The 18,574-nt window shown below is 37.1% G+C and overlaps 1 protein-coding gene across 9 annotated transcripts in view; it reads right to left on the bottom strand.

Moving 5' to 3' along the window:
• LOC113049823 (acetyl-CoA carboxylase-like) overlaps window positions 1-18,574 on the bottom strand; it is a 62,681-nt gene that overhangs the window by 43,393 nt on the left and 714 nt on the right. For all 9 annotated transcript variants that reach the window (XM_026212475.1, XM_026212474.1, XM_026212477.1 and 6 more), the window contains exons 2-19: window positions 16,998-17,253; window positions 11,117-11,249; window positions 10,600-10,738; window positions 10,168-10,277; window positions 9,411-9,492; window positions 9,207-9,305; window positions 7,802-7,908; window positions 7,609-7,719; window positions 7,317-7,526; window positions 6,996-7,166; window positions 4,576-4,737; window positions 3,502-3,665; window positions 3,153-3,303; window positions 2,870-2,973; window positions 2,319-2,546; window positions 707-857; window positions 279-413; window positions 30-176 (exon numbers count right to left, since the gene is read on the bottom strand). In XM_026212475.1, coding sequence (XP_026068260.1) covers window positions 30-176; window positions 279-413; window positions 707-857; window positions 2,319-2,546; window positions 2,870-2,973; window positions 3,153-3,303; window positions 3,502-3,665; window positions 4,576-4,737; window positions 6,996-7,166; window positions 7,317-7,526; window positions 7,609-7,719; window positions 7,802-7,908; window positions 9,207-9,305; window positions 9,411-9,492; window positions 10,168-10,277; window positions 10,600-10,738; window positions 11,117-11,249; window positions 16,998-17,224 — 2,631 coding nt within the window. In that variant the 5' untranslated portion in view covers window positions 17,225-17,253. The remainder of the gene's footprint in view (window positions 1-29; window positions 177-278; window positions 414-706; window positions 858-2,318; window positions 2,547-2,869; window positions 2,974-3,152; window positions 3,304-3,501; window positions 3,666-4,575; window positions 4,738-6,995; window positions 7,167-7,316; window positions 7,527-7,608; window positions 7,720-7,801; window positions 7,909-9,206; window positions 9,306-9,410; window positions 9,493-10,167; window positions 10,278-10,599; window positions 10,739-11,116; window positions 11,250-16,997; window positions 17,254-18,574) is intronic.

Raw genomic sequence — 18,574 nt, 5'->3', positions numbered from 1 at the left:
AAGGAGCTGTTTATAATGGGTTTTCTCACTTTGGCAGTGAAGAAGGGCTCTGGCAGACAGTAGCCATTCATTATGTGCACTAGGTGATCCAGAGTGCTGTGGAAGACTCTGTGAAGCTTCTCCCCTCTGAGAGCCACAGACTGAACACTGGGTAATGTTCCTGTAAACAGCTCCGCCTGAAACAGACACACTCATTTTAAAAACCAAACCATTTCATTTCTGTAACTTCTGAAAGTGAACCGAATACAAAACACATTTATCACATGCATTTACTGTACCTGCTGTACTCTGCTGGGATCGTCCAGCTGCAGTTTGGCGATGACACAGCCCGGCTCCAGCACTGCACCTGCTCTCTTCACATAGTGAATACATCCAGACTCAGAGGCGTTCAGAGTCATCACCATCTTCATCACCTGCAAGACAATACATAATGTTTAGAATGAGGCTGACAAAGAAAATTCATACCAGTTTTGCATAACTAAAGTTCTTACCATCACAACTTACATAGCAGCTTATTTTAGCCAAGAACTGCCCCCTTAGACAGCATGGGCTTGTATAATTGACATGTAAAAAAACTACCTAACAAATCCCACTTTTAGACAATAATAAGAAAAAAAAAGTGCAAAATAAGGTAAACCTTAATTTTATATAAAAAAAAAAAAAACCTGGCACTCTGACTGCTGGAAATTAGGTAAAGCTTACACACCTCGATTTCTGCATAACACTGTCCGGCAAACACATGTCCACCATCCTCCACAGTATACTGGATGAGTTTCCCAGCGGATAAGGAGCGCAGGAGTGAAGGATCGTTTTCTTTTTCAAACACACATGTCTTGTTACCAATAATGATGCGATACCTGAAGAATTCAATAAAATGCAAACACAAATGATTTTCTACAAGTAACTATTTCTGTCAGAATCTTTTTTAAGTACACATCAGTTCTACTGGCCTGCACTGATAGTATTTAGGAAAAAGATGCCAAAAACAAATAATAAAAAAAAAACTTTATTCTGCTTCCATGTTAATTTGGAAATGTTTATGAAAAATATTTTTATAAATTACATGCAATTTATAAGTTATTTTTTAATCAACATAATTATATACATATATCAGTCCCTCCAGAAAAAATGTGATTATGCGATCGCTTGATTTAATGCATAATCAGCCAAAGGCCGCATATTTATGCGGGGTAGCATTTTTTCAAATACGGCGCTCTTTTGCCGCATAAATTACCGATTTCAGAAAGCAAAATATGTGATGCTAGCATGATTTCATAATCCCTGTATTTTCGTTGCAAAAAACTCACATATATATTAGCAGAAAGTTGAAAAATGTTGTGTTTACTTCACACAAGTAAAGCGTCATTTTCCCTTATTGCCATGGGAACCTTATGAAGTGACGTAATTAAGTGATGTGAACATCATCTGCAAACCCCGCGGTGAAACCAGGGTGAAACTTGAAGCGCACAAATCATTCTTATTTGCAAACAAAAATAAGCGCAAAAGAACACGCAAAGCAGTTTCCCGATTTGTTACATGACTGTCGAGCCAAATTATATTGCGAGAACTTGCGAAAACTGCAGTTTGATGAAATAGAGAAAAAAAGGTGATTCCCCCAACACCCCCTTCTCACTAGGCTACTAACACTGTTGTAGTCTCATTCAGAAGTTGATGCAACTTTACAGTTGTAAGATTGTACTTTTTTGTTACAGAACAGTACCAAAAACATACAGTTGTAATTATATTAGTAGTATGTAAAATAATTTACGTTGCAGTAAGAGATTGCAACTTAAATATTCTGTGATTTAGTATGCTCGCTTATCATAGGAAGTAATAAGAAATTACTCTTTACATTAATGTAGTAGCCTAGTGAGAAAAAGGTGTTGGGGGAATCACCTTTTTTTCTCTTTTTCATCAAACCGCAGTTTTTGCAAGTTCACGCAATTTCATTGCATAAAATTGCAAAAATATCCAGCATATTCCATCGCATTTTTTATGAAAACGTGCCACAAAATCAAGGATTTTTACCCGCAATAATCACCAAAAAAATCAGCGTTTTTCTGGAGGGACTGATATATATATACACATAACACAAAAAGCACAAAAACTCTACCATGGAAAAGATCCCTCTTATCATGTCTGGTTAGGACACGGTGTTATAGATGGCATACTCATTTTTAGTTCAAATAAATGTGTCCAATATTTAGAAGTAGTTCTGAACTTTAAATGATGAATTAATACATTGAGCACCTCGAACACTCTCATAGCTCTCATAATGTTCTTGTGTTTTCCATCATATAATACTCTCAGAATCCTACCGGTCCACTTCCTCCTTCATGTAGGTAGTGTAGCTGCTGCCGTCATACGAGAGCAGCAGTCCCCCGTCGCTCAACCGATGAACATCCACCTCTGCCGAAGAGTTATTCATGATGACCACGTAAGAGTTAGGAGACTGTCGGGTCACCTTAAGAGCATATTTGGTCCCCTCATAGATTAGCTCAACATCAACCGTGTTTAACAGTGTGTGTGCCGGTAAAACCTGCCCTCTACAGGCACAAGAGAAAAGAGCAAAACATCTTATGACTGCAGTAACAACTACATTAGGTTTATACTTATTAGGGCTGGGCTGACAACTCATTAATTATCTTAAATCTATTTTGATGTAAAGATATAGATTCTTAAATTCCAAAATCATATTTTTTTAATCAGTCTACGCTATTGAAATGATAATTGAACAATTCATATTACTTTCAAATGCATTGCTTTACCAAAACATTACTTGTAGCACACCCCCATCCAATAATTGCAATAAGCTTTATTTATGCAATCAAATATAGTCTTAGCTTTCAATTTTTTTGTGGTTTGGTACCTCTCCAGTGAATGCAGGAAATTGGACACACTGTTTCTGAGGTTGACATCAGCCACATGCAGAGCTCCACTCACTACACCCAGCATAGTGTCAGGACGCTCGGCCTAAACACACACACAAACACAGTGTTACAATGATGTTACATGGTGAACTTAATATAGGGAATTATATTTGAGCACCAGACAGGAAATGTCACAGGTGATTTGACTGAAAATGGCAGGAAGCAATAACAGGCATGTTCATTAGAGCTGTGAGGTGAAATGAAGAGGGCTGTCTCACGCACCTGCATCTTCTCTGAGATGAGTCTGTCCAGCCAACCTGTGTCGATGCTATTTTGCTGGAAACTTTCTGTTTCTAGCAGCTTTATAAGATACTCCACTGTAGTCCTGAAGTCTCCTCTGATGGACAGCTCCTTGAGGGCCACCACCATGTTTCTAAGATGACACAACCAGAAATATTATTTAATTTGCTGCATATCTGCATGCTTTTTCTTAGTGACTAAATGCAGAGTTAAAAGAAAGAAAATGGTATGTATATTTTACAGAAGATTCTATGTAAAATCACACAGCCGTTTCACAATCACCTTACACCACTACAATTCTTCTGAAAAAAAGGTGGCTGGCAGTACTCACGAGATGGCCTCCTCACGGTTCTCTCCCCAGGAGAAGCAATGGCCAAACTGAGAGTCTGCAAACTCATGCAGACCTCCAGCAGCTGCCACGCTGAAGTAGCCCCACACATTCTTGTTACTGCGGAAATTTAACTCCTGGACAGTTCCTGAGCTGGGCTTAAAGCCCTGACACACACAAATACCCATCACAGACAATGCATCATCAGAAGCGGCTTAAATGGTTATTATTTTATATTATTTTCTAATATTTGCACCACTCCCGTTCAAGAGTTTTGGGGTCGGTAAGACTTTTTACTGTTCTTTAAGAGAAATCTTTTATATTCAACAAGGCTGCATTTATTTTATAATAAAGCATTGATGTTTTTACATATAATGAAGTAAAAACAGCAATACAGTGAATTATTAATGTAATTTATCCCTGTGATTCCTTGAAATCATTTTTAAGGAAACCATTTTTTTTTCAGGATTCTTTAATGAATAGAAAGTTCAAAAGAACATAATTTCTTCCCAGTATTCACTTTTGATCAATTTAATTTGTCTTTGCTGAAAAAAGTATGAATTTCTTTTTTTCAAGTAAAAAAGAAAAAAAAAAAACTTTAGTTCAGTGACAAATTCTCACTATGAACTAGTTGTTTATTAGCATGCATATTACTAGCATATTGGCTGTTTATTAGTTCTTACAATATAAAGCACATATTAATGTCTTCTTCTGTATGAGCATATTTTAGATCCCTAAATCCGAGTACCTCATCTTTCAATAAACAGCAAATTAGGAGTTTATTTATGCAAACGTTGTAGTTAATAGTCATTTAGTGAGAATAGGTCCTTAAAATAAAGTTACCAAACTTTCTTTCTAATCCCAAACTTTTGAACAGTAGAGTATATTACATTACGATCAGGTTTTCCCATGACATCTACTAAAAATATTCATTAAGACTTCTTTACACAAAATAAATGTTCAGGTTTTTTTCAACCTCTCTGACCCTTAGAATTCAACAAGCCATTTTTTTTTTTGCTGTGTCAGAGTTTTATCAAATATTCTTGAATGCTTTAAATATTAGTCAGGATTACGCACCTCATCTGGGTTCTCGCTAGTAATTCGAGCTGCAATTACATGTCCTCGTGGAGAGGGGGTGGTGGAGAGTCCATCAAAGTCAATGGGGGAATCTCCCCATGGCTGCATCCCGTACATCACCCTGATGTCTTTAATGCGGTGAAGTGGGATGCCCATAGCGATCTGAATGACAGAACAGAAGTGTCACAAAATTACCAAAAAAAAAACAAGTAAATTAAAAACTGCATTGTTTAATTTTACTGTTAAAGACTGTGTAAAATTAAAAACAGTCCACATGCAGTCTCTATGATCTTCTGGACCTTTAACAAATGAAATATGCAGAAGACGAGACATGAGTTCACATTTATTCAATCATTAAATATGTACTTTCCACCTAATTTCTACTCCCCCTTTGTTATACAATTAATGAATGCCTTCCCACTGCATTCCTTTCCCCGTTGCCCTTTTCAGTCTCTCCTTTTCTCTCTCATCAGTTTTCCTTCATTCATCTGCAGCACTCTTTGTGTGTTACATAAGAGCATGAACACCCACTCTCACTCCCACTGGACCTATAGCACACTGGCCTCAGCCAAGTGACCTACATAGCAAAGACAGTGGTCACGTGGTCAAGTGTCTGCCACAAAGAATATACTGTATTGTTCACTAGATGCTGCTAGTCTAGCGATTGTGGAGATCTGTCGCAAAGGTGCTGTGTGGCAAAGCTGGATTAGTACATGAAGAAATACAAGTCCACCTTACATTTATTAAGCAATATTTAGGTATACCACTTAAAGGGATACTCCACCGTGTTTTCATATTAAACTATGTTTTTCCCTTAACTAAGATGAGTTGATACATACCTCTCTCGTCTCAGTGCGTGCACTCAAACACTTTGGCGCGCGGTGACACTTTGAAAGCACTTAGCTTAGCCCATTCATTCAATATGGGCCAAGCAGAGAAGCTACCAAACACCTCCTCGTTTTCCCTATTTAAATACAGTTACATGCGTAGTGTAACTCGACCTAGGATGGTAACACAAAACAAAACGTTGCGCTTTTCTAAGTGTGTAAAATGGATAACTATATTGTGTGGCGGAATACCATGCACTTCGTCTTGGCGCAGTAATATCTTCACTCGTGAAAAATCCTCCCCCCTTCCCGCTCCCTCTAGTGAAGATATTACTGCGCCAAGACGAAGTGCTTACAAGCACTTGCCATGGTATTCCGCCACACAATATAGTTATCCATTTTACACACTTAGAAAAGCGCAACGTTTTGTTTTGGTGGAGTATCCCTTTAAACACTACTGGCAGCATCTGTGTTCTGCTGATTATTACCATAAAAATAATATCTGTTAAAACCGTAAAAATGTATGTTTTTTCTCTCAACTGTTTAATTTCACTTTAGACATAAACCAATCACATTAAATCACATGCAAATAATGTACTTTTTGTGGATAAGTGCAGTGTCCCGTGAGTGCAACTCGATTGCTAACATTGGTGTGAATTTATATTGCGTTGTACAGTGTTTTGAGACTGAGGCACCAGAACTGCAACTGATAGAATGTGCGCTGTAGGACGATATTACAATGATATTACAATATTTCTTTCAAAGCAGATCATGGAGACATTTTAATCATCCACTTTAAAAAAATGTGAAAACGCATGCCTCTACCTGGAATATTTATTTTAAATATGGCTATCAATAGATTAAAATATTTGATTGTGATTAATCGCATGATTTTCATAAGTTAACTCGTGATTAATCGCAACTTAAATCGCAAATTTTTATCGGTTCTAAATTTATCATAAATTAATACTTTTCAAGACTTTAATATTACAATCAACACGAGCATGGACAAATATTGATGCTTTATGCAAATGTATGTTTATCATAAATGAAACCATAGTCAACATGTTTCATTTTTAATCGAGCCATTGTCTCATCTGTAAAGTCAAATACACATAAGAGAAAGACAATAGCTGTGTAGTGACTTCGGCTATACATGCATGTAAAATCAGAGAAGCAAAAAAATATTTGTTTTGCCTCAAAGTGCTGTTCTTCTGACGCTCGCTGAGGAAAGTAAGACCTCGCGCTTGTGCTGCAGTACTGGTGAATCTCAAAAACTAAATGAGGTTTATCCATTAAAAGCAGCTAGATTTATTGCTACAATAGGCACTACTTTGAAAAAAAAAAAAAAGTTGTTAAAGGTGTTTGTAAAGGTGTTCGCTAAATCTGGACACATATTCGCTAAGTTGGTAAAACCGTGCATCTTTCTCCAACTACGGTCGAGGCCACGGGTCAAACAGAATGTGCGCTGCATAATCACGCTTTAATAAAATTAGTTCCGTTAAAATTAATTTGCGTTTTGACAGCCCTAATTTAAAATAAATGTTTATTTAACCTGCAATATTCCTTTAAAACACAAATTCGCATGCAGACCTGCAGTTGGGCCGCAGGCAGGTTAACATCAGCCACCATCTCAGTACAAGGATGTTCCACTTGAAGACGAGGGTTGAGCTCTAGGAAGTAAAAGCTGCCGTCTTGACTGTAGAGATATTCCACTGTACCTGCACTCACATAGCCCACCATCTTGGCCAACTTCACTGCGCACTGAAACAGAGAGATGCACAGTTCCATATATTTCTTTAACTTTTTAAGTAACCTGTTGTTTTATGGTGGCATATACATTATTCATTAGTTTAGGGAAAAAATTGACGACTTCTGAATCTGATGCTAAGTGATCATAATAATCAGTGATACCTTCTCCATATCCTCAAACACATCAGAGGTGGCAATAGTAGCTGGAGCCTCTTCGATTATTTTCTGGTGTCTGCGCTGGACGGAGCAGTCGCGGCCGAACAGGGAGATGGCGTTACCGTACTGATCAGCCAAAATCTGCACCTCCAGGTGGCGAGCATGTTTGGCCAATTGCATGACAAAGATCGGGGAACCCGGAACCTCAGTTTGAACCTGAGTGACAAGTATTGTGGTAAGTTTTAGAAAGTTAACAGGTGACTGAAATTGTAGTGTGGTAGTGAAGAACAACTATGACCTGTCTGAAGAGGTTTGGGAAGTCTTCTGCACCGGTGACTTTCCGGATACCTTTTCCTCCTCCACCTTCAGATGCCTTCACCATCACAGGGTAACCTATTTGTTCAGCCGCCTGTCAATCAAAACATGCTCTCTTCACTGACTGGACTAAATTATGAACACCACATTGTGCTTGATGTAAGTGTGTAGTATACCTTCAGTCCAGCCTCCACATCGTGCACACAGCCCTGCTCGTACAGCTCAGTTGGGACATTAACAATTCCTTTCTTCTGGTCATCCTCTGTCCACTCTACAGTCAGCCCTGTACAAACACACCATCAGAAGCTGCGTTTACATGGACCCCTCTACTCTGATCGTAATAGGACTAGAAGCACAATCAGAATAAAAATGTCACATGTAAAAAACTGGAAAGTACTGCGAATGCGCAGTGACGTAGAAATAGCGTAATGACGTATGACGTGCGGAATGAGGTGTTCTTCCTGGTGAATAAAGTGTCATTAATAAGTGTCCTGTCATTAGAAATCTCCCCTTTCACTCAGCGTATGTGAAGTTGAACACGACCACATCCCAACAGTCCTCGTTTAAGACTCATCAACAGACGACTAGTTTTGAGTGCGGGAAAAGGCACTTTTACTATTTTTGTTTTTGTTTTGCTAAAGTAAAGTTAAACAGCACAACAGTTCATGTGCTGGTCGTCGCCTAATTAGGACCCGAAGTAGATAAATATAACGTGTGCTTTTTAAAACAGCAGCGGGAAACTCTGTATATTTATGCAGTTTGTGCATGTCAAAAAGAGTAAATCCGATCAACCCGATCACTTGATTTACCGTTCCTGAAAACACTACGAAGCAAAAAGTGTCCATGTAAACGCACCTACTGTCAAACACCAAACTCACAATCAAGATGGATTAATGCTGGACAGAAAGGGGTTGTGGTGGGTTTAGTACACCTGCCAAATGAAGGGTGTGTTCACACTTGTCATGTTTGGTTCGATTAAATTGAACTCTGGTGTGATTGCTATGTTGCAAGTGCAGTTCATTTGTGAATGCTGCAAACCGAACCCTGGTGCACACCAAACAAACGGACCGAAACCAATCAAATGATGGGTCTTCGTCCGGTTCCAAACAAACTCTAATGTGGTTCAAATCGAACCGAAGTCCAGGTGTGAATGCACCCAAAAGCTCACATCTCTCATCTGAGTTTTTTTTTTTTCTGGAAAATCTTAAATCAAGCTCACTTACAAGTACTCTATCAACAAACACCAAAACACTCACTTACAAACACCAACAAAGATTGGGCGAAAAAAATATACACATTTTGGTTGATGATATATATTCCACAAATATAAACATTTTTATGCAAGTATGACTTAAAAGAACTAAAAAAAAGAATACACCTTACTATCATTTCTCAAGAAAAGGTGGTAAAGTAGATAAAAAATTCTACATATATACTGATTTTAAGAATCATGAACAATGCAATAAAAAAGCTTTACAAATAAATAAATAAATACAGTTTTATCTTTTTTAAAGACAAAAATACAGTTATCAACATCTGCTCAGCCTGATAACAGTTTAGCAAGTCAGATGTTAAACTAACCTGTTCCACTCCAGGGTAGTGTGGGGATGCCAGCTGTCTGGGCCACAACAGAAGAGGCGATCTTATCCCCAAGAGCCCACATAGCCTGACTAGGTGGACCTAATGAAAGATACAAACCACTAAATTAAGAGCAGTACCGTTACACTTTGTGAATAATTTAATCAATGTGATATTGTAAGATTTACTATAATAGCTGAGACTCACCCATAAAGGCTATGCCGTTCTTGTGCAGCAATTCAGGGAGTTTGGGGTTCTCAGACGCATGACCCCAACCGGCCCATACAGCCTAAAGACAGGTACTCTACATTTAAGATGGCTTTATCTAACGTGATTTAAAGTCAAAGAGCCAGCGATATTCATAATAAACAATGCCAGTTTCATTAGACAACTAGATTTGATAACAAGACAGAGAAGAGGGGAAAAAAAGTGTAAGTAAAAAAACTGATTAAAAATAAATGAATAAATGGGATTCCCTCTTATTTTTTGCCAACTGAACCCTTTTGACGTACATTTTATTTTCTTTAGTTATATTCCCTGAAATTTTAGTTAAAAGAAAATATCTCTTTTTTTATTGTTTTCCTATTCTATTTTGTCATATTTTACAATATATTGCATATAAGTGGGATATGATAAGGATTAAAAAAAAAAATAAAAAAAATAAAAAAAAAATTGTATTATGCTGCTGCCGAAACATCCATGCAACAAGAATGTATTCATATGAACATTCCTTTCTGTTTTTATATTATTTTTAACTCACATTACTGTTATAATACTACAACTGTGATTAAAAAACAAAAACATAATAATACTTATTAACTATAATATTTTTATTTCACAAGTTATTTTATTAAGGACTTAAATTTCACAGATTAATTGTGCAGCCTGATTTAAGTTGTTTAAGTGTTACCAAAATCCTTTTATTTGCTCTGAACACCAGTCATCAAAGCTCACGTGCATTTACCTGAACGGGAATTCGTTTAGCTATGTCCAAAATGAGTTCCACATTAGCATAGTTGTTGTTGTTTGTCCCTCCTGGGACAGGTACATAATGATCTGCCATCTTGATATACTCTGCAGACAGAATTATACACGTTTAGATAAGTATTTCATCGAGTACATTTGAGATTACAGGTCTGCCTAATCATAAATAACTTTCACCTCACTGAAACATTTCTATGCAAATAAGGCCAGGTCTGCACGACAAAGCCTACTGACAGTTTAAACAATGAAGAAAAGGACCAAGACATTCCTTGCTAAATACATTTGCCAGGCCACAGTCCAGCATTGCTTTTCCTGGATTACACCATGATACGACCAGCAGTGGGGGAAGGTTTTCTCAAGCTATTTTTTAAGTCTTATGACGTAACAGTTAATCTCAGCATTTTAAACACACCTGCGTTGGCTTTGAGGTCCTCCGGGGTAACCATGACTACAAAACGTATGGCTCGTTCATTGCGAAACATTTCATAAGCCCAGCGACGGATGGAGCGCATGCACTTAACCGCAGCGATGCCATTGTTAGCAATGAGAACCTGTCACAACAAAATGTAATATTTCACAGCGGTCACAAAACCAGGGTTGTTTATAGTTAACAAAAACTATAAAAACATAAAAGTTACATAAAGTTAACTGAAATAAATAATAATAAAAAATAATGTGTAGTTAACTAGTTGCCAAGGAAACATTTAACATTAATAAAACAACTAAGAATGAAATAAAAGTTAAAACTGTATATACCTATTTAAAATATGAATCATAAAAATTACAAAAACAACTAATTTGTAAGTTTAAATGTAATTTTATTTAAAATTGTAAAAAAAAAATAAAAAATAAAAAACACTCAATGACACTAAAATATAAAACTGCACCAAGCATATAACAGAATAGCAAATTGCAGTCAAGGATCTTACCTTCTCAATTACTTTGTTGCCACCAAATCGTGTGACGAATTCAGCGGGGGAAGCAACTGTAAAGTCCCTCTGCAAGTCGATGCGTCGGCGGTCCCTGCCCTGCTTCACAAGGTGAAGTCCTGACATGCTAGGCCTTGAGAAACGCACACAATACCATCATCATTCACAATGGAGCCTGAGAAACACTGAATACAAACAGATGAACACTATAGCAATACACACTCTAAAAACTGACAGCATGGCTGATCGTTTTGGATTAATTTTTTTTTTAATTTTGAGAAAAATAAGAATACAAATCAGCATAAATAAAAATAAGAAATTAGGGAACAAATGAATTCCTGGGAATATCTGTCTATTTGTTCCTCTGCATGTCATGTGTGGGACAAAAATGATAATTTTCTAGAAAAATGGCAAAATTCCCAAAACTTTTTTTTTAATCAAAATAAGTACATACGTTTTTTGGTTGTTTGATTAGGTTTTTGAAATGCAATAAAAAAATACAAAAGTCTATATACTGTATACAATTTCCTCCATGACTTTGTCCCAAGTATTTAATAACTTTCATGACTTTCCAAAGCCTGCAAATCAACCCTGTAAATTCACCCCCTTCACAGGTTTATTAACGTTTTGAAGGTTACAATTAAAAAGTAAAAGATGGTCAAACAGATGGATGTCTTCAAAGGTACAGAATAAAAATTCTCAATGCATTACTAGCACACTGCATGCTACACAGTATATACTGTATGCTGCAGAAAACAGTATTCAATCAGTAGTATACTACATGCTGCATATTAAAAATTCGAGGTCAAGTGCATTGCATTGTGGGATACATAATATCACACAATATTCCTGGGCTGGCACATGTGGGTCATTTAGTCATTAAAGACAGAGAAAATGCATACTTTGTATACTGCATAAATAGAATTAGTACTGTAGTAGTATGCTATCCCTAACTTAGCCTTCACGTGTAACCTGAAGTTTCAGTATTGCATCATGTCAGAAGTGCTGGCACACACACAAAGCGCTCCTTTAAGGTGGAAGGACTGGAATGGCTCTCCTCCTCCCAGACTCCTCGATTTTCCTCCTCTTCCCTCCCCTTAGCCAAAAAGAATGTTTTGTACTTCCTCTGCCCTTGCCCACCACAGCCCCTCCCCTCGACCAATAGTAGAGCCATATGGGGAGGAGGGGCATATTGGCCCACTCAGGCTGTTTCAGCACTGCCACCCTGTCCTGTAAGGCTTCTCGGAGCAGCTCGTACGAGGCCTTCCTTAAACACGGAGGCATGACGAATTATGTAAATTAAATCAACAGGGAATCAAATCAGAAACAGAAAAAAATACATTATGAAGCCGAGTTTCAGTAAATATATATTCACAATGTAGCCATTAAATAAGAGATTTGCCAGTAGGCCTAATGTAAATAGAGTAAAACAAAAAAAACATTAGGGATGGAAAGATTTACCAAATCGCTCTGTGCATTGGCATAAAAAGTTAATGATGCGAATCAATGCATCATTTTAATCGAGCCTCTTCTTTCGACCTAGCATGTCGTCATCGCTCGTCACTTGTGTTCGCTTCGGGTGTTGTGTGTTCAGCAGTTTCGTGTTGCAGCCACAGGCTGGCAGCAACAGACGTATGAGACCTGTAACTTGAGCAACAGCGCGAAGCCGCGATCTCGTTCTGAATATTCTAAAGGCGTAACAGCTGATGAAAAAGCAAAGACGATTGTAAACGAAAATGAAGTGAGATTTTATTTAATTTTTTATTTTATACAAAACATTTTCATCTCGTTTTTTTTCGTCAACAATAATGCATGTTAATTTAGTCTTAGCGTTTTTGGACAGTGCTGCAGTCTTGTCATCATCTCGTCTTCGTCATGAAAAAAAAAAAAGGCCGTTGACGAACATATCTAGTCTCGTTTGATGAAATTAACACTAGAGGAGCTCAGCTTAGCCTGACAGTTAGCCTGCTCCAGACCAGGTTAATTTCCCAGCACACATTGTAACAATGACTGAGGTAGATACATGTTAAATTTGCTTTAAGAAACTAAATCATGTGACAATGAGTCAGACTAACTGACATAAGCCTGACTTTTTTGGTAAACTTGTTTTATGGAACAGGCCTCGAGGCGTTAGAAGTCAGAAGTCACTTAAAGGGTTAGTTCACAAAGAAATGAAAATTTTGTCATTAATTACTTACCCTCATGTCATTCCAAACCCGTAAGACTTTCGTTAATCTTTGGAACACAAATTAAGATATTTTTGATAAAATGTGAGAGCTATCTGACCCTCCACAGGGGACCGTTGGATCACCCTTGAAATGTGACTGGGCTAGTTTTAGGCTAGTTTTGAGTAGCAATTGGGGGGGGGGTTTGATGTGAAAACCTGGTAACCCTGCTCTGAGGCTGCATGAGAGACGGAGCAGCTCAAATTCTGACGCAGCAGAAGCTTGTTCAACCACAGCTTAAGCTAATGGCTGTGCAAAACAGCCCGTTTTGAGCGGAATTATGTTTTACCCTAATAGAATTGATGCTATAAAGTTACCATAAGTACAACAAGTCATTTGCATGTGATAGCAGAAACCCACTCAATTCAGACAAAATTTCTGAGCTGATTATAACGTGCATGTTAACTTATCGTGTAATATGCAATATCGAATATAACAATATCCTCCACGATGTCATAGCTCATGGCCAGCACACTCTTAAAGGCCATCTTTCAATTTAATGGCCACCTAAAACACAAATTGATTTTATAGAATTTAGAATTTATTTTGAGTCTTAAATGCGTAATGTGGACAGAGTATTTACACTAATGTTGGCATTATTCTTTTATTAAATGTCAGCTGCTGGTGAAGCAAATCCGGCAGAGCCTTTATCTTAATTTTGTTATTCCCAAATACCCATTTTAATTTAAAATTTAGCTTAATTTAATTTGTTTAAAAAACTTGTTTTTATTGGTGCGTTGGTCTATTTATAGGCTAAATGAGCCTATGCCTATTTAGAGTGAGATGTTATGATGTTAGGTTACAGAGGACTTATTTTATTTCTTTATTCCAACTTCCAAGTGGTCTAGCGTTAGTTATGAAGAAATTATGTTAAAACATGGATAAATGACTCATTCTTGACACAAGGAAAAAAAGCTGTGTGTGAGAGCACATTTGAATAATGTCTGGCTGTAAATGGGTTCAGGCTTTTAAAAAGCTGTCAATCAAAATGTACTTGTCAGACTCGGGCTGAAACCTGTCGGGCTCGGGTGCTGTCGGGTCTAACTTTTAAGGTCCGATTACAGCTCTGAGTAAATTATGTTCTTTTTTTTTTCTTTGTAAAAAAAAAAAAAAAAAAAAAAAAAAAAAGTATTCATGTAGCATTCCATGGAGGGTCAGATAGTGGTCCGATTTAATAAAAAATCTTAATTTGTGTTCCGAAGATGAACGAAGGTCTTATGGGTTTGGACCGACATGAGGGTGAGTCATTAATGACATAATTTTCATTTTGGGTTGAACTAACCCTTTAAAGGGGTCATATAATTCTACATGCACTTTTACAAGTTGTTTGGAATGAAATGTGTGTGGCAGTGTGTGTACACAACCACCCTAAAATGATAAAAAATCCACCAAGTGTTTTTTTTCCTCGTTAAATGTTTTCCCCTTTCTCAAATCAAGCCGTCTGACCATGTGACGTCACACGGTCGGAAGCCCCTTCCCATGATTGTTTGATTGACAGCAGCGTTTCAGCACAGACTGGACTTGTGTCTTACCTCAGACCCACCATAAGCTACTACTAAATATTGTAGAAACAATTTTCTGTAAAGTTGCTTTGTAACGATTTGTATTGTAAAAAGCGCTATACAAATAAACTTGAATTGAATTTGAATTGAATTTTGTTGAACTGAAATCGCAGAGGATTAACTTACATCTGTATCTGAAAGAAATGCCCCCTTGATCTACTTAAATGCATTTATGTTCGCACAAATCATTCACAGAAGTAGTGAGAATAATGGGTCTCATTCACTAATTTTTGCGTACAATTTTCTTATTTATACGCACATTTGAACTTCTCACGAGAACTTTCCGCCTAATTCACAACACATGCGTACGCACATGAGCTTGTTCTTAAACTCGTTCTTCTGTTAGTGAATTTGGAGTCTTCTAAATGAGCGCCCGCATGCATGAGGTCAGTAATTAGCATAATTCAGGCCCAAAGCAGCTCCAAATAAGGGCTTTCCACAACGAGGCACTTGTACAGGGAAAGACAATTATGGCACTGAAACAAAAGACAAAGAAAAATAACTTTAACGATAATGAACGTGAGGTTTTGCTGTCGGAGGTGGAAGCCAGGAAAAATTATTTGTTATTTAAAAGTGTATCCACTGGCATAACGGGCACAGGTAAAAAGGAAGCATGGGTTATAACACAGGCTTGGAGATAAGGTGGTATAGGGTGAGAGTGGTTGGTGATGTGGCTTAGGTGTGGTTCCAGTGAGTTGCATAAATCAATGAGGACTTCTCTGGGCAACCTAAAGTGACTGAACAGCCATTCATCACTCTCCGCGAACATATCTGTGCGCTCTCTAAAGACGCGCTCTCTCCTTAGGGCACGCACCACAATGTCTTCAAGCAGTACCAAGTGTGCCATGCCCCTAAACACAAGATGAGATGAAGCATCAATCACCGTTTATATAAGGATAGATCAGGTGATTATTCTTTGGACCTCTCTCTCTCTATATATATATATATATATAAAATTGGAACTGTAATTATAATTTATCAATAACATCTAATTATATAGGGTTCTTAACACATGCTTATAAGGCCCCCGTTTGTACATGATTATTGCGTACGTGTGGTATAAGTTGTTCTTGAATCTTTTCATACATTTAGAATAAATTTTAGTACGAAAGTTTTTGATGAATCATGATTTATTCGTGAAAACTTCCGTACGCACATTTCACGCAAAAATCTGTGCCTACGCATATTTAGTGAATGAGACCCAATGTTTTTAAATGAATCATTGCAAATTGCCTTTCCTAATAATGTGCAAATTAGCAAGTTTCACTATGAATGTGGCTAAAGTAATCAGTCTCTCAGAGAGCAGATGGAAGAGAGGGGCGGATTCAGCAGAGCTCATTAACATTAAAGGAGAATTCCACAAATCATCGCATTTTGAAAAATGTTTATATATTTTTTTTTTTTTACATTGTATTATAATTTAAATCACACTGCATTGTAATAGGGGTGAAACGTATCGTATCACATCAGTAGCTGCTTCATATCTATCTTTATTGTATCGTACTATTGGCTATGCATCGAGATGTGCATCGCATCCTCAGTTATGAGATGCACATCCCTATAAAACATAAAAAACTAATAAGAATGACAAAAATACACAACAAAATTACTTAAACTAAATAACCAAGAAAACAGAAAATGAAAAAATGTAATGGCCTCCTGTAAAACTTCTTTTCTTAAAGCATCACTACTTTGACAACCAATTAAGGCATGTCTGTGTGAGACCCCAGTGGGCATAGAGATGGAAAACACTGCCAAAGACTGGCAGTGCAACCTAAGTTACTCAAACACACAGAGAGGCGCTTGTGCACATTTTCACACAGCATAGTAATGAACCCAGATGAACCTTGAAGAACCCAGTATCCTCAAGTCACCACTTTGCACAACGCTGCCTGCTGCATACCTCCCTCATTCACACATGGGCTAAGAAATGTAATCATTTATTTAGAAAACAAGCACTAGTCTTGAAACTAATCTTTTTCAAAGGCCATGTCTCTGATCTCGAGCACCAGGCAGAACAAATGTGATACAGACATGGTGAAGGTGGACATTCATGTCACAATAACTGCAAATGAGTGCACAAGTATCTCTGACCTCAAATTGTGCAAGGGTCCATCCAGGCTGTCGAAGCCCATCTCGTAAGTGCTGTCTGAGCTATTCGAAGAGGGGGAAAGGGAGCGCGGATTCTCCTCTATCTGCAGGTCCAGCTTCCCTGCGGTTTCATCCTCAGAGTTTTCCTCGGACACAGAACCCACGATGAAGTGGGAGTGCAGCGCAGCCACTGCTGGAAGCTTCTTCCCGGTGGAGTCCTGCTCTGCCATACTTAGGCCACGCTGGCAGGCTGCAAGCACTGTACAATGAGAGAGAATCCATTAGTTCATCAGGTCATCAAGTCAAACGTTACTACGACAAAAAGAGGTCTTAAATAAATATTTGACTTAAATACATTTTTCCAAAGATACATGAAAACAAGGATAATGTGATGCAAACATGAATCTTTCAATTTACTTGAAGTCGCAATGTAACAGTAGCTGCAGATCTTTTCTTCTGTATTGTGACACATCTGAGCGAACCAGATTATCAAGAAAAAAAAGGGGAAGTGTGGGGACTTGGTTTTGTTTGTAGGTTGCTGATTGGATGAAGGCAGATCTAAATGTGAACTTGCAGTTGACTGAAAGAAAGTTTAAGATAGATAGATAGATAGATAGATAGATAGATAGATAGATAGATAGATAGATAGATAGATAGATAGATAGATAGATAGATAGATTCCATTTCATGTCAACTTTAATCAAAATCAAACTCACTATGAGAGATTTTTCTAAAAGTACTTATATCACCATGGCACTTTCTTGGCATATTCATTTACAATACCATGCATGTCACATTTATGTTAGTGAGGTGTCACTGTGATTTATTGAATACCAGATATGATAGACAAAGTTCATGCATTTTCTCGATTCAACAGGGTACATTCTAGAAATTAATTTAATGTTGGAACTTGCTTTTTCACATTTATGAACAGTGTGTAAAGCAACATCCACCATCAAATCATGCCTTATTGGAAAAGAAAAATGACAAGTACAGTAACAAGACAATGTGATACAAATAATACCAAAGTACTTTGACCAGTATTTAGTATTATTTTTATATTATATATTAAGATTTTGAATACAGCTGTTCACTGCTTGTTCATGTTACCTCCTGTAAATGTTTTCATATTTTTCATTGTTAGTTCATCTTAACCAATGCTCACAAATGTAACCTTAAAGTGTTACTAATCTTTATATCCAACTTATTATTATAATCTTTTGTTGTTTTAATAATTTTAGTAGTTTAACTTCAAATTATTTCAGTTAGTTCCCAATGTAACGTTCTGATTTCTAAGTTTTTCATCTAATATGTTTTAATTTTGACTTATTTAATTTAAATAAATTATTTTAATTGTTTTACCATGATATTTACATGATATTCTGCTAAAATGTATTTTAATATTATAGTATTTTTGGTATATATTTGTAAGTTGTGTTATAGGCATGGTACAACAGCAGTATTATGTTTCTGGAAATTAAATATATAGTCTTTAAGATACCAAGGAAGTAAATATCGTCATGGAGTAGCATTGACACACATTACTGAAACACCATGGTACTATCATCGGTTCCCATCAA

The sequence above is a fragment of the Carassius auratus genome, chromosome 30 (assembly GCF_003368295.1).
Source record: "Carassius auratus strain Wakin chromosome 30, ASM336829v1, whole genome shotgun sequence".
In the NCBI taxonomy this organism is placed as follows: domain Eukaryota; kingdom Metazoa; phylum Chordata; class Actinopteri; order Cypriniformes; family Cyprinidae; genus Carassius; species Carassius auratus.
This window is presented reverse-complemented; position numbering and strand designations above follow the sequence as displayed.